The 12,330-nt window shown below is 28.8% G+C and overlaps 1 protein-coding gene across 3 annotated transcripts; it reads right to left on the minus strand.

Annotated features, from left to right (window-relative positions):
• Positions 1–5,689: 5,689 nt before the first annotated feature.
• LOC113846637 (dual specificity tyrosine-phosphorylation-regulated kinase 4) lies at positions 5,690–10,551 on the minus strand. Of its 3 annotated transcripts, none has more exons than XM_027475127.1 (8): positions 10,051–10,551; positions 8,956–9,330; positions 8,445–8,592; positions 7,848–8,127; positions 7,499–7,606; positions 7,060–7,338; positions 6,729–6,872; positions 5,690–6,165 (listed from the first exon to the last, which is right to left on the minus strand). In XM_027475127.1, exons 1-8 carry the CDS (start codon positions 10,313–10,315, stop codon positions 5,992–5,994), a joined length of 1,773 nt encoding a protein of 590 aa, XP_027330928.1. In that variant the 5' UTR covers positions 10,316–10,551; the 3' UTR covers positions 5,690–5,991. The 3 variants fall into 3 exon arrangements, 2 of the variants coding, with proteins under 2 accessions (XP_027330928.1, XP_027330926.1); XR_003501711.1 differs by having other exon boundaries at positions 5,710–5,784; positions 5,873–6,165; positions 8,445–9,330; XM_027475125.1 differs by having other exon boundaries at positions 8,445–9,330.
• Between the last annotated feature and the right edge of the window lie 1,779 nt (positions 10,552–12,330).

Here is a 12,330-nt window from a genome sequence, read left to right on the forward strand (position 1 = left end):
AACTCACTTCTTTTCGTAAATATTACAGTTATTTTTAAGAAAATCTTAACTTCAATCACTTCTTTAAGTGAGTTTAAATAAATAACAATAATATTTTTTATTAAAATTAAAAATGTTTATTATTTTTTTATTTTTTAACAAAAAAATATGGAAGTTTGTTACTTTTATCGTTACAAAGTTGAATAATGAAACATGGATTTCTTAAATTTGTCATTTTCTTGTTACCCAGCTGTATTATACTTAGTTATCAATACTTTTTCAAGGCTTTAACTTTCCAATCATGAACTTGGTTTAATAGTTCTCTTTCCAATTTAGACTAAAAGCCAATATTAAGATTCGAAATAAATCGGTAACAAATCAATATTATGATTAAAAAAACAATACATGCGATAGGGTATTTATTTAAACTGTACAAGTTAAAATGTTGAAAATAAAAGTAATAAATAAAGAGAATTGCTATTAAATATACGAGGATATAAATTATCATGAATATCTGGATATCTGTTCAATCTGCGTGAGCCTACAACATTTAAATAGACCATTTCATATAGAATTCATAGGTGTATACGATTTCTAAACACTTTTATCCTTGAATGTGCTTCTACTATTTAATTCATCTATTGCACCTATGTTATTAGACTTATAGTTGTCAAACAATTAAATAATTATATTTAATACTGAAAAACGCGTTATATGGGCCAAAAATGATCAGAATTTAAAATAAAATAACAAATATGTATGGTAAATGAAATTATCTTAATAATGAATTATAATATATAAAAAAATTATTTTGTGTCATCCTGTGACAAGAGGATATACATGATTTCAACTAATAAATTCTTAAAAATTTTGATAGTTAATTTAATAAAAACAAATAATTACATTTTGAAATGATTTAATAAAAAATTCAAATAAATATAGCTTAAACTTTGAATTCGTTTAATGGCTAAATAAAATTGTCTCACTTAAACTTCAATTCTTGGTTGTTGTGGTCAGTGATTCGTGATTCGAAATTTGAAATTAATGCTTTAAAAGGAATTCACTTAATTATTAGTCTGGAATCGAAAAAGTTAGTCTTATTACGGTAATTTTGTAAATGAGGATAAGAAAGTAAAATTTAAGTATAATATTTTTTAACGCTATTTCGAATTGAAATTTAAATATTATTTCAGTAATTTATGAAATAAACATTTCATTTTATTATCAAAGCAAAATATTAATTTTATTTAAAGATAAGAAAATTATTAATTAGCATTTTTAGTTAAAAGCTAATATAATACATATTTTTTGAAAAATTTTAAAATGAAATAAAATATGAGAATAAATTATAATTATTATTATACTTTAAATTAAACATTTAACATTTTTATTCTTTATTTAATATTTTTAAAAAACATAAATTATTTTATAAATTTTTTTATAAATTATATTAATAATTTCACGTAATTAAGTTGAAGTATCTAAAAGTATTATTTTTTATTCAACATTATATTAAAATGAATAGATGTAATAAATATTCTTAATAAAATTTATTATAAATAATAACTTAAATCTAATTATTAAAAGTTTGTATTAATAAATTGTATCTAATTTTTGTTGATAAAATATTATACATTGGGAGACTGGTGATGGATGACTGGGGCAATGTTTATAACGCGCTGTGAAGGGACGTGAGGAAAGAGGATGTTGATTATTAGAACGAGCAAAGAAGTAACAAATGATATCAAGGAACATGAAGGTACGAAGGCACAGAATCAGCCAATGAGAAAAGACAATGTTAGAGTCTTTAAAGAGGGTTTTTTTGGTAAAATAGCAAGGAATTAAAAATATTATTAATGTATTTTCTCTCAGTTTTTGATATAATTTAACATAGTTTTTATTTTTTATTTTGCATTTAACATTTTTTAAATACTAATTTACAGCATTATAATAAAAAGTGAATTTTCAAAGAGGTAGATTATAGTTTCCTAATAAAAATTGATGGATTCACGGACAGGGGTGTCAGGATCCGAAAAGACGGGTGTTTGGAAAAATAATTGACCTAAATATTTATTTAAGCAATCTTTTATTATATAAAGAAGTATGTTATAAATTTAATATATAATTTTAAAAAATATGAAATTATAAACCCAAGCAAATATATATGTTTAATTTAGAATTTGAAAGAATTATTTATAATAAATTAATTTTAAGATGTTAAATATGATTAAAACACATTAAATTTATATATTTATTTTAATATTTGTGTTTTTTATTAAAATGATGAAATTTTTTTAAAAAAATATTAATATTGGTGACAGTCAACAACGAAAATGATACTTATAAATTATTTACTTGTTTTATAAGTTGATTTAATTTATCTTTTTTCATTAAAAAACAACAATGGAAAACCTTGAGGAATTGAAGACAGAGTTACAGAAAATATTTATTTTGAAGTACAGTTATCATTAACTATGAAGCACACTTCATAATTTTTCTTTATTCCTGTTATGAAATGCCAAGATAAATTTGTTTGGTAATGTTTTGTACCTTTAAACAATAAACTCCACACTAAGGACAACTTGTATGGTACGTGTTTATAAGAAGAAGCTTAACTGCGTTTAGTAAAAAATAAAAAAAATAAAAAGATTAGTGTTCACTGTACCCTCCCAAAAATCACAAACACCAAGAAAGAATCTAGTTGAAAAATGGTGTAGTTACATAATCATTTTTATATAATTTATTTATTTGTAATTTAAATAAATAAAAATAAATTTTATATTTTATTTTTACTTGTCTAAATACTATTTTTTACTCTGTTTCTGATGTTTGTATATATTTTTTCTATTTCGTCGTCTTTGAAGGTTAAAATAATAAGTGTTTCACTATTTATGAATGAGTGAAAATTTGTGGCGTGCGTTACACATCACAGTGTCATGCACCGACCAGCGGTCAACGTTGTTGGGGAGATGAGTAGATCTTTCCAAATCTAATACTGTCTTAGATTTATTGCCTGGTCGTTGAAATCATAAATTGTAGTTATGTCCCTATTTATTATACCATCTCATATCTCAAAATTCAGTTTAAATAACTAATAATGATAAATTAATATACTTTTAAATTTTTAATATAATAAATTTTCTTAATATAAAGTTTTATTTCTAAGACAAATACTTAAATATTGGTTAAAAATAAAAAATATGTATGAAAAATGTAATTACTAAAAATTGAGTCAAATTTAAACAAATTTGACTTGACTTCATTAGGACTTTAAAATTTAGACTTGACTTACTGATTTGTTTATGATATTTTACAGACTTTTAACAATATTTTATTTACTGATTATTATTTAATAAACATTGTCACGTTAAAAATAAAGTATTAAAAATATGAAAATAAGAATGTTAAGAAAAATAATAATTCTCAACATTTTCTACTCATGATTCAAAAATTATTTTTCTTGAAGCTTGACGGGTTTGGTATTTTCGAGATAGATCGAGCATTTACAATTCAATCATACAAACTATGCCTTTGAGCTTAGTTGAATCATTAACCATGATTTCATTAAGTATACATACATAAATAAAAATTCTTAAATGATTTAGCGACTAGTTGTTAGTTTAATTAATTTTGAATTATTTAAAGATAAATATCACCAATCATAAATATACATAGTTATACATCTATATCTTTCATATAAATATTTATCAAGTTAGGTCATAAACTAAATGAATTCAATTATCCTTGGTTTAAGTTTAACTTGTTAGTGAACTAACTTATTTCATAGTTTAAATTAAAGGCATTTAACAAAGCATGGGTTGAGAATTGAACTCATCGGCCTTAGCCTTTTGGGAGACAGAGTTGTAAAGCAAAGGCCCATTTCGAAGTTCTTCTTGTTCAACATCTTTTAAAGTTTGATGGCAAAAAAAAACCAAATTTTTAAGTTAAAGAAAGTGTGATTTTCATTATTCTTCTTTTCTTCCCTTCATTTTATCACTGAAGCCCAATTTACTTACCAGCAACCTCAATTGATAGTTCTAACATTGTTAGGTGCTGGCAAATTGTTACTAAAGAAAACGGTGCTGACAAAACCCATTTTTTGTTTATCTTAAGTCTTCGTGGATGATCATTTGTTTTGACTTTTGGTCATCTTTCTTTACTATCGGGCTAGGAAACTCATAGGACGAGGAAAATTCTCTTTTGGTTCAAATAAGCAATGCTAGTTAGATGCTAGAGTTTGGATTAGTTAATAAAAATAAACTATTTTAATAATTGATTGTATCTATAATCAATTAGTGTGTATTTGGATTAGTTAAAATAAATAAATAATTTTAACAATTATTTTTTTATAATTGAATTTCTTAAATAAGCTATTTTTAAAAAAATCAAAGATTATAGGCTCATTTTCAAAGACAATTCAAATAAAAATGAACACTAATTTTTTTCTGCTTTTTCACATAATCTACAAAAATAATTCTATCCAAACACATATTTATTGTGACAAATTAATTATATAGAGTATGATTTATAATATATTAAGTCTGTGTTTGGACTAGATTATTTTTTGTGGACTCTGAAAAAAGTTATTTATTTTGTTTGGTAAATTTTAAAAAAGAGCCTATAATTTTTGTTTAATTTTTTCTATAAAGAAAAAACTTATTTAGGGTAAGCAAAATTAGTTATTTTAAATATAAAACTAACTAATTCATATATATATGTATATACCCTAAAAAAATTATTATTTTATGCAATCCAAACATAACTAACATGAAAACTTCTATGAAAAACTATTAAGAATGACTAAGCCTCCCTAGTAAAGCTAATAATTTCTACTATAGTTTACCTAGCGATAACCCGTTGTAATTAAAGAGCAGTAAAATAACATAAAAAAAGTCTGATTTTCTTAATTAATTAATTAATTTATGAGTCATTTCATGAATACATCTTTATATTATTTAATATTTTTTAAAAATATTAAAAAAACATATTTTCTTTACATTTCAGTATATCTTAAACATTGTTAATAAAAGTAGTCTACAGTATCATTATAATTAAGAGACTTTTTCAAAAATTTATCTTTTTTATAATTTAAACTTTGCTCTCATCGTGACATAGTAAAATATATGTTAAAAATAAAAATAAAAATATATACCCTTTAAATTTTTTTTTTGTCAAAACTATATTTAAAGATGTTCCATTAATAAGCATGGATACATTTTAATGAATGATAAATTTTATTAATTTAATTGTTAAATTAAAATTTCTTATAATATATATTAGAGAAAGATCTTTTTTATATTAGTAAGTTTAAAAATTCTTACACTCAAATTAAGTTTTTCATTTAATTTATATCTAATGGTCAATAAAGTAATAAATTATAACCTATTAAATATAAATTAAATAAAAGATTTAAATCAAATATAAAATTTTTTAAACTTATACTGTGAAAAGATCCTGCCCCATAGTATACAAAAATTTATATAATTTAAAAATTAATTATATTTCCTTATTCTAGTTTATTTTAATGAATAACTTATTATTTGAAATATAAGTAAATATTTGTTATTAAATTACATATTTATAAATGTCTAAAGTATCTAAAGTTTGATATATATTTATTAGAATAAATTATTACATAATTAAATAAGTAAATCAATAAAACTTAACTAATAAAAGATATAAATTCATGATGAAACCCCTGTATTATAAGACTTTAAGTTGGAACCAAAAGGGTGCGCGAAAATGTTATTCTGATAAGGCTCAAACCTCCCAATTCATGGAAGGCAAAAATAATGGGTAAAAGTTCTGTACAAAGAACAAACTATTAATCAACAGCAAAAAGAAAAATATACAGCATGAGAGTGAACTCACTTCTTGTTGCTTATAAACAAACCAAAATTGTGATTGCAAGCTTTGCTATATGCAGAAAATAAGCTCAAGAGATCATGACTGATGTGGATAACTCCCAACAGTAATTACGGAATTTTCCACCAGAGAAAGATGTTACTTGGACTAGTAAACACAGGAAAGCCATGGATGCTTCAGGGCTTGTCTTGCAGTAGGCCTTCCTTTAGGATTGATTCTAAGCAAGTATCTGACAAAGTCTATAAACATAATATCAGTAACCTGTAGATGTTGCTCCAATGATGATTCCTCTGGAATTATGTACTCCAATTGATCAGTTTCCTGTGTATTGTTTTCAGTATATTAAGAATTAGTTGGAAACAACTGAAATGGAATTTGAAAGGAGGATTCCATTTTGCTCATAATAGAAAGGCCATTTTTTTTCAATTTATTGAGCATAACTAGTATATATGTACACTCCCCTTTCAATCACTCTACTTTCTGTCTCAAAATACATGTACTAATCAATCCGAGATTTTCTTCACATCAAATTTACCTTGTTTGCTAACATATTCTTAAAAATATAGTGGATTTTTTTATTGATAATAGCCAATGAAAATTTGAAATTGAGCACAATGTGGATTAATAAGAATATAATTTTTTGTTTAGCAAGAATGGAGAATTTAATCTGCTGGATTATAACAAGCTATTACTTCTAGAAACAAGAAGGGAACTTTTTTCTGCCTCCTTATAATAAATAAGTAATTGTGACCTATACTCAACACTGATAAGAAGTTTTTGCCCCTTTGATTTCATGAAAAACGAAAAATGAAAAATAAAAAATGTTAACCTTTTTATAAAAAATGGAAGGCTATGAATTGAAGGGATAAAAATGGGAAACAAACCTCATTCACATAGTAAATATCATATTCTTTGGTAAAGTACTTGTGTGTTTCCTGCCCTTTCACCAACATCTCTAGATCAATAGGACCAAGCATTCCAATCATGCGTGCAAGAATCATCACAACTGCATCATTTGGAAATAGTACCTACAGAAGTAAAAAGAACTCAGGATGAATAAATAACAAAGAAATTAAGTTATTCCGGGATTATATTAGCTTAGCAAACTGAAAAACTGATAAACATCTATGAAAGAAAATAAAATTCCATGCTCACGTTAAAACCATAGAAAAATGTATTTAATCAATATCATGATAAAGGCATATTAGAACATACTTCACCAGAGCATAACTCAGCCAATATACAGCCTAGAGACCATATATCAATCCTTTCATCGTATTGAAGGCCTAACATCACTTCAGGAGCCCTATAGGATCGGGATTGTACATATAGGCACAGATTGTCTGTTTGAAAGCAACTGCTTCCAAGATCAATGACCTTTATCTCACATCTTTTATAACTTTTGATTAGAATGTTTTCTGGCTTCAGGTCACAGTGAACAATTCCCAAGCTATGCAAGTATTGCAATGCTTCCAAACACTGTCGAGTAATGAACTGCAAATAAGGATAACAACCCTGATCATTTAGTCAACTTCTCAATTTCTGACACAAGGAATTCTATTCAAATTGCTGAATTAACTATGTAACAATGGATAGGCAATGTATTAAAAGGATCAAGGGTGCTCTAGAATTCAGACAACTAGTTTGAACAAACCTGCAATCTGTTCAATGTAAAATATGCTTCCCCTCCTGATTCTTGGTTGAATTTCTGAAATTCATATAAATTTGCTCGCAGAAGTTCAGTTACAATGAATAAATGCTCCTGTAAAATTTTAATTCAAGATACGTGACTTAAAAGTTAAGATTGAATGGGACGGGAGAAGATATAGAATGAACTGTTAATAAATTTTCATTAGGTCATTCTAAAATCTACATGAAAAGGATTTAGTTGTGCTTTTGATAGTCCAAACTTTTTTTGTATTATTTTGCAAATATTTTGGATATAGCTTGAGCTAAACATTTCTATAACTTACATGAAATCAATGCAGCTGTTCATTACATACCTGATGGTAGAAATAGTCATAAAGACGCAAAATGTGGTGTTCATCTGCTGGGTCATGCTTATTGACAAGTTTCAGAAGTTTGATTTCATCTAAGCTTTGATCAAAAAAGTCTTTGTCATTTTTAATAATCTTCAGGCAAACATCTATTCCTGTCTGAAGATCATGTGCCTGAACAACCCTACTGAAGGCAGCTGAACCAAGATATTCTGTTACATAATATCTGCCAGCCAAGATTGTATTCAGCACAATGGGCAGTTCCTTGTTTTCTTCAAATCCAGTCCTGTAGATGCAATAATGGATGGTAACAAATTATACTCAAATGCAACGTAAGTTTATTTAAAATACCTAAAAAGCAAAGGTGAAAAGCCATAATGCAAATTCCATAAACACCGAGTCAAAATCATCATGAACTTGGTTAATGCCAACAAAGAAAAAAATTGAAGGCTCAAAAATAAGGAAAGTAAAAGCCAACAAAGTCGCATTTAATTTCAAACTGTTAGTCTCCTACACATTCAAAATCAAATTATTCACCGGCATTACCAAGAATAGTTGGTAGAAATGAGAGTTTAGGATACAAGAACATCTTTCAAGCAATACCTGTTCTTTCTATGTATAATTCTCAGATCAAATACTTCATATTCATCCTCTTGAGTATACTTTAAGAGCTCATCATCAGTAGCATCCTCTCCATCTGCAGCAATCCCTGGATCTTGGCACTCTTCAGCTATTTCTCCACCATCTTGTGCTTTGTAGGTGTCAAGTCCATTTGGTAGATCATTTTCAGTAACTTGGATAGTTAAGTCATAGGGACCCTTGTAGTCCTTAATACTGTCATTTTTACTGTAGTAGTCAAAACTTTTATTCACAGTCAGTTCTGAAGTAGAATCAAAAGAGTTAATATCGCCAACAACCTTCAAATGAAAATCATTCAGATGAATTTCCTTCAAATTAGGGTAGCCAAAGTTTGTAGGGTCCACACTACAAGAATCTCCCGAACCTGGAGAGCTTTTGCAAAATGGAAGTTCACAACTACAGGCTACAGCGTGTTTCTCAGCCTTGTCCTCTAATTCCCCTTCAAACTGATCTTTGTTATCAACATGACAATAACCCTTTGAACAAGTCACATTTCCATCCTCTACGGACGAATGATTATAAAGACATGCCTTGTCCATGTAAGCACCATTTCCCTCTAATTGAAATTTTTCATTGTTGTAATCACGGTCCAGAGAATCGTCATGTTGATTTTCTGTTTCTGCTGTCATGACAAACTTGTCTTCGCTTTGACATCCAAAGAAATCTGGCCCTTCGAAACTTGGAGTCATGAAATAGTCTTCATCTTTTTCGTTATACCAATATGGTTCATTTTGCATATCAAATTCGTGATAATCCCGAGCCGTGCCAAACTGAGATAATCTATCAGATGAAGAATCAGAATCATTCTGAGTCTGAGATGCAGAGCGAATTCCATACGGATTGATAAATTCTGCAAAAAAAAAAAAAAAAAAAAAAAAAACTAGGCTTTAGAATGCTCTATTCAAGTACTACCATTGATGAATTGCAATCAACTAAGCAATAAAAAAAAAGGGAATACAATTACCCCAAATAATTGATAGAAGCATGAGGATACCAAATGGCATGTGAGGTAATGCACAAGCAAAAGTGAATTATGATTTGAATTTTTTATCATTAATTGAATTTATTACCAAATACAGTGGGAAATGAGTAAAGATAAATGAATTGCGTTTGCGTGCTCAGGTTAATTCTTTTCTTATTGATGCTTTTTCAATAACCAGCCCTTAAAACATACAAACAAGAACGAAGCATGCTGAATACAACATGCATTTGAGTTGTAATCAACAGCACAAAAATACAAATTTGGATGATCCATTATATGATCCAAATATACAAATTGAAACTACCTAAAAAAAATTAAAATAAAAAACCAAGCATCAACTAAAAACAGAAAGTAAAACCCGAACACTTCAGCGATCAAATCGAACATAGGTTCTGATTTATGAGCAAGAAAAAGCATTCAATTCAAGAAGAATAACAGAGATTGAAAACATAGCACAGTAGAAAACTATTAAGGTCTCTTCGTTACTTCTAACCCAGTTTGATCACTGACCAACACATGCAATTCAGCATCAGCAAAAAGCAATTGATTAAAATTTGAACAAGAACAGAGACTCTAAACTCAAAGCACCTGCAGAAGAAACACGAGAAGTAGAAGAACCGATGCTGACAAACTCATCGGAACTGGATTTGGAGCAGTCGCCGGCGGCGAGCTCCGACGATCGCACTCTGACCGGAGGCGGAGGCGGCACCATGGGGAAGAAGAACTTCTCGTAGTCAAAGGTTCCGAGATCAGTGTTGTTGATGATGTCTTCTCTGAGAGCAGACTCTGCTTCCGACAAGCCATTTTTCCTCAGAAACTCTAACACAGCTTCGACGCCGTTGGACACAGCCATGGGCACGACAATACCAACTCACAAACGTTGTTGTTTTTGCTGACTGAGCCTTAGGGGCAGTGACATGTGAATTAAGAAACATGGGAGGGACAAAAGTGTAATTAAGCGCATGGTTTGTGATGTGCATGCCATGGTAGGAATAGATTGAAGAAAGAGATAAAGATAGAAATAGAAATAGAAATAGAGAGATTCTCTCTCTCTCTCTCTCTCTCTGTGACTATGTTTTCTGTGTAAAACATAAGCCAGACCAAGGGTGCCTATGTCTTACCAACTTTGAAAAGATTAAGAGAGAGAAAGAGAGGTTTACGTTTGCACTTTGGTGGGGCCAAAGATAGTATCAGTTGTGGGATGTGACACGTGTAATTATCATGAGGTGTCCACGTCACATTCCTATTTTTCTCTGTTTTGTTTTCTTTTTATGGTGAGAAGTCAACATGGTATGGGACCATCTCGTTTTGCTTTTTTTTTTCCCTTCTTCTTTTTTATAAATAGTAGTTTTTACTTTTCATTTCCAGAACATGTTTTTCGGGGTTCTTTTATAACTTTTTCTCTCTTTTTTCGGTGGGGGACTTCATTCTTTTTCATGAAAAAATTAAATGAATAAGTCATCAAAATATCTAATTGGGATAATTTTGATTTTTCTAGACCAAGTGAAAATATATTCACTCTATTAGTTGTTCAGCCGCCTTAATCTTCCTTTTGCTTCGAATATTCTCCTATGCAATTTTATATCCTTCTTCCCTTGTTTGATTGTAAACTAAACAACATTCAAAATAACTGCACCATTTAGAAGTCTAATAATAGAATATAGGGTTATTGCTAATATGGACAAAATGCTTTCATAAGCAAATGTGGCTGAAGGCTGTGGCACAGAGAAAGAAGAGGTCAAAGATATTTATTTATTTTTTTCTGTTTTGTAAGTGTGGATGTCCTCATTAGGTGATTTTAGATTGCTATGTTTTGAGAATATAATAAAACTGTGATGATAAATAAAGGAGAGAGAAAGAGATAATTCACATAGAAGCAAAGATTAATAAAATAAGTAGGACCAGATGCACATGTTCAATCTTAAGAGTAAATTGAACTTTTACTGGTATAACCTACTTTTGATTGGAGGGTATCGTGAAATCAATAGCACAGACCCACCATTGATCATAATAATGTTTCTCAATTCTATGAAACTGAGTCGCTACCCACTGCTTTCTTTTCCAGGTGATCAGTCACCACACCACACTCAGCACTCACTGGGCTGGTATGAAGAATCATTAAGCTCTTTTCTCCCCTCTTTCCTTTGTTCCCTTTACAATTATTGTTGTCCTTACCCTTCTTTTTGTTTTCTTTTCAACCTTTTTTTTTTTTTTTTTCCCTCTTTGGCCCTGTACAGCATTTGAATTTCAAATGAGTTGCCCGTTAGTGAGGCCACACGAAACATGCCAAGTTCTTTAAAATATGTCACTTTTATATTTAATATGAGGATAAGTGACAGGTTGTACATATTGCATGGCTGAACCTCAAAGCATATATATGATAACTTTCAAATAAATGTCACAAGTGTAAAAAAGGTTCTAATTTATAACATCAGCATAAATTTTTAGATTTCCTCTTTGAATTGCATAAAATCTAAACTAAATCTAGGCAGTGATCCATAAATGGGGTGCCAAAGTTGTTGGCAATGTCACTTCTTAGCGTGTTAATATTAGGGGGTAGTTTCATGGTTTAAAAGGTCGTGAAGTTCTAAATATAGACAAATAGGGTGCATAAATGCAATTTTTTGCAATGTTACTTGCAAGGTTGGAAAAGAATTATTTTAACCCAATGTCAATCTTAGATTGCTTCTTTGTATGGACAAGACCCCAATCTAAATGGTCAAGTATCATTATCCCTAACAAAATAATTGACTTTTCTTTTCTCTCTCTTTTCAAAACTGAAAACATTAAGAGGTGGGAGAATATTGTAATATCCCCGCTTAAACTCCAGAGAAAAAGAAACAATTGTTTGAGTTGCTCTCTGTCCCT

Source organism: Abrus precatorius, unplaced genomic scaffold, assembly GCF_003935025.1.
Source record: "Abrus precatorius isolate BTA unplaced genomic scaffold, Abrus_2018 Scaffold8, whole genome shotgun sequence".
NCBI classification, from domain to species: Eukaryota; Viridiplantae; Streptophyta; class Magnoliopsida; order Fabales; family Fabaceae; genus Abrus; species Abrus precatorius.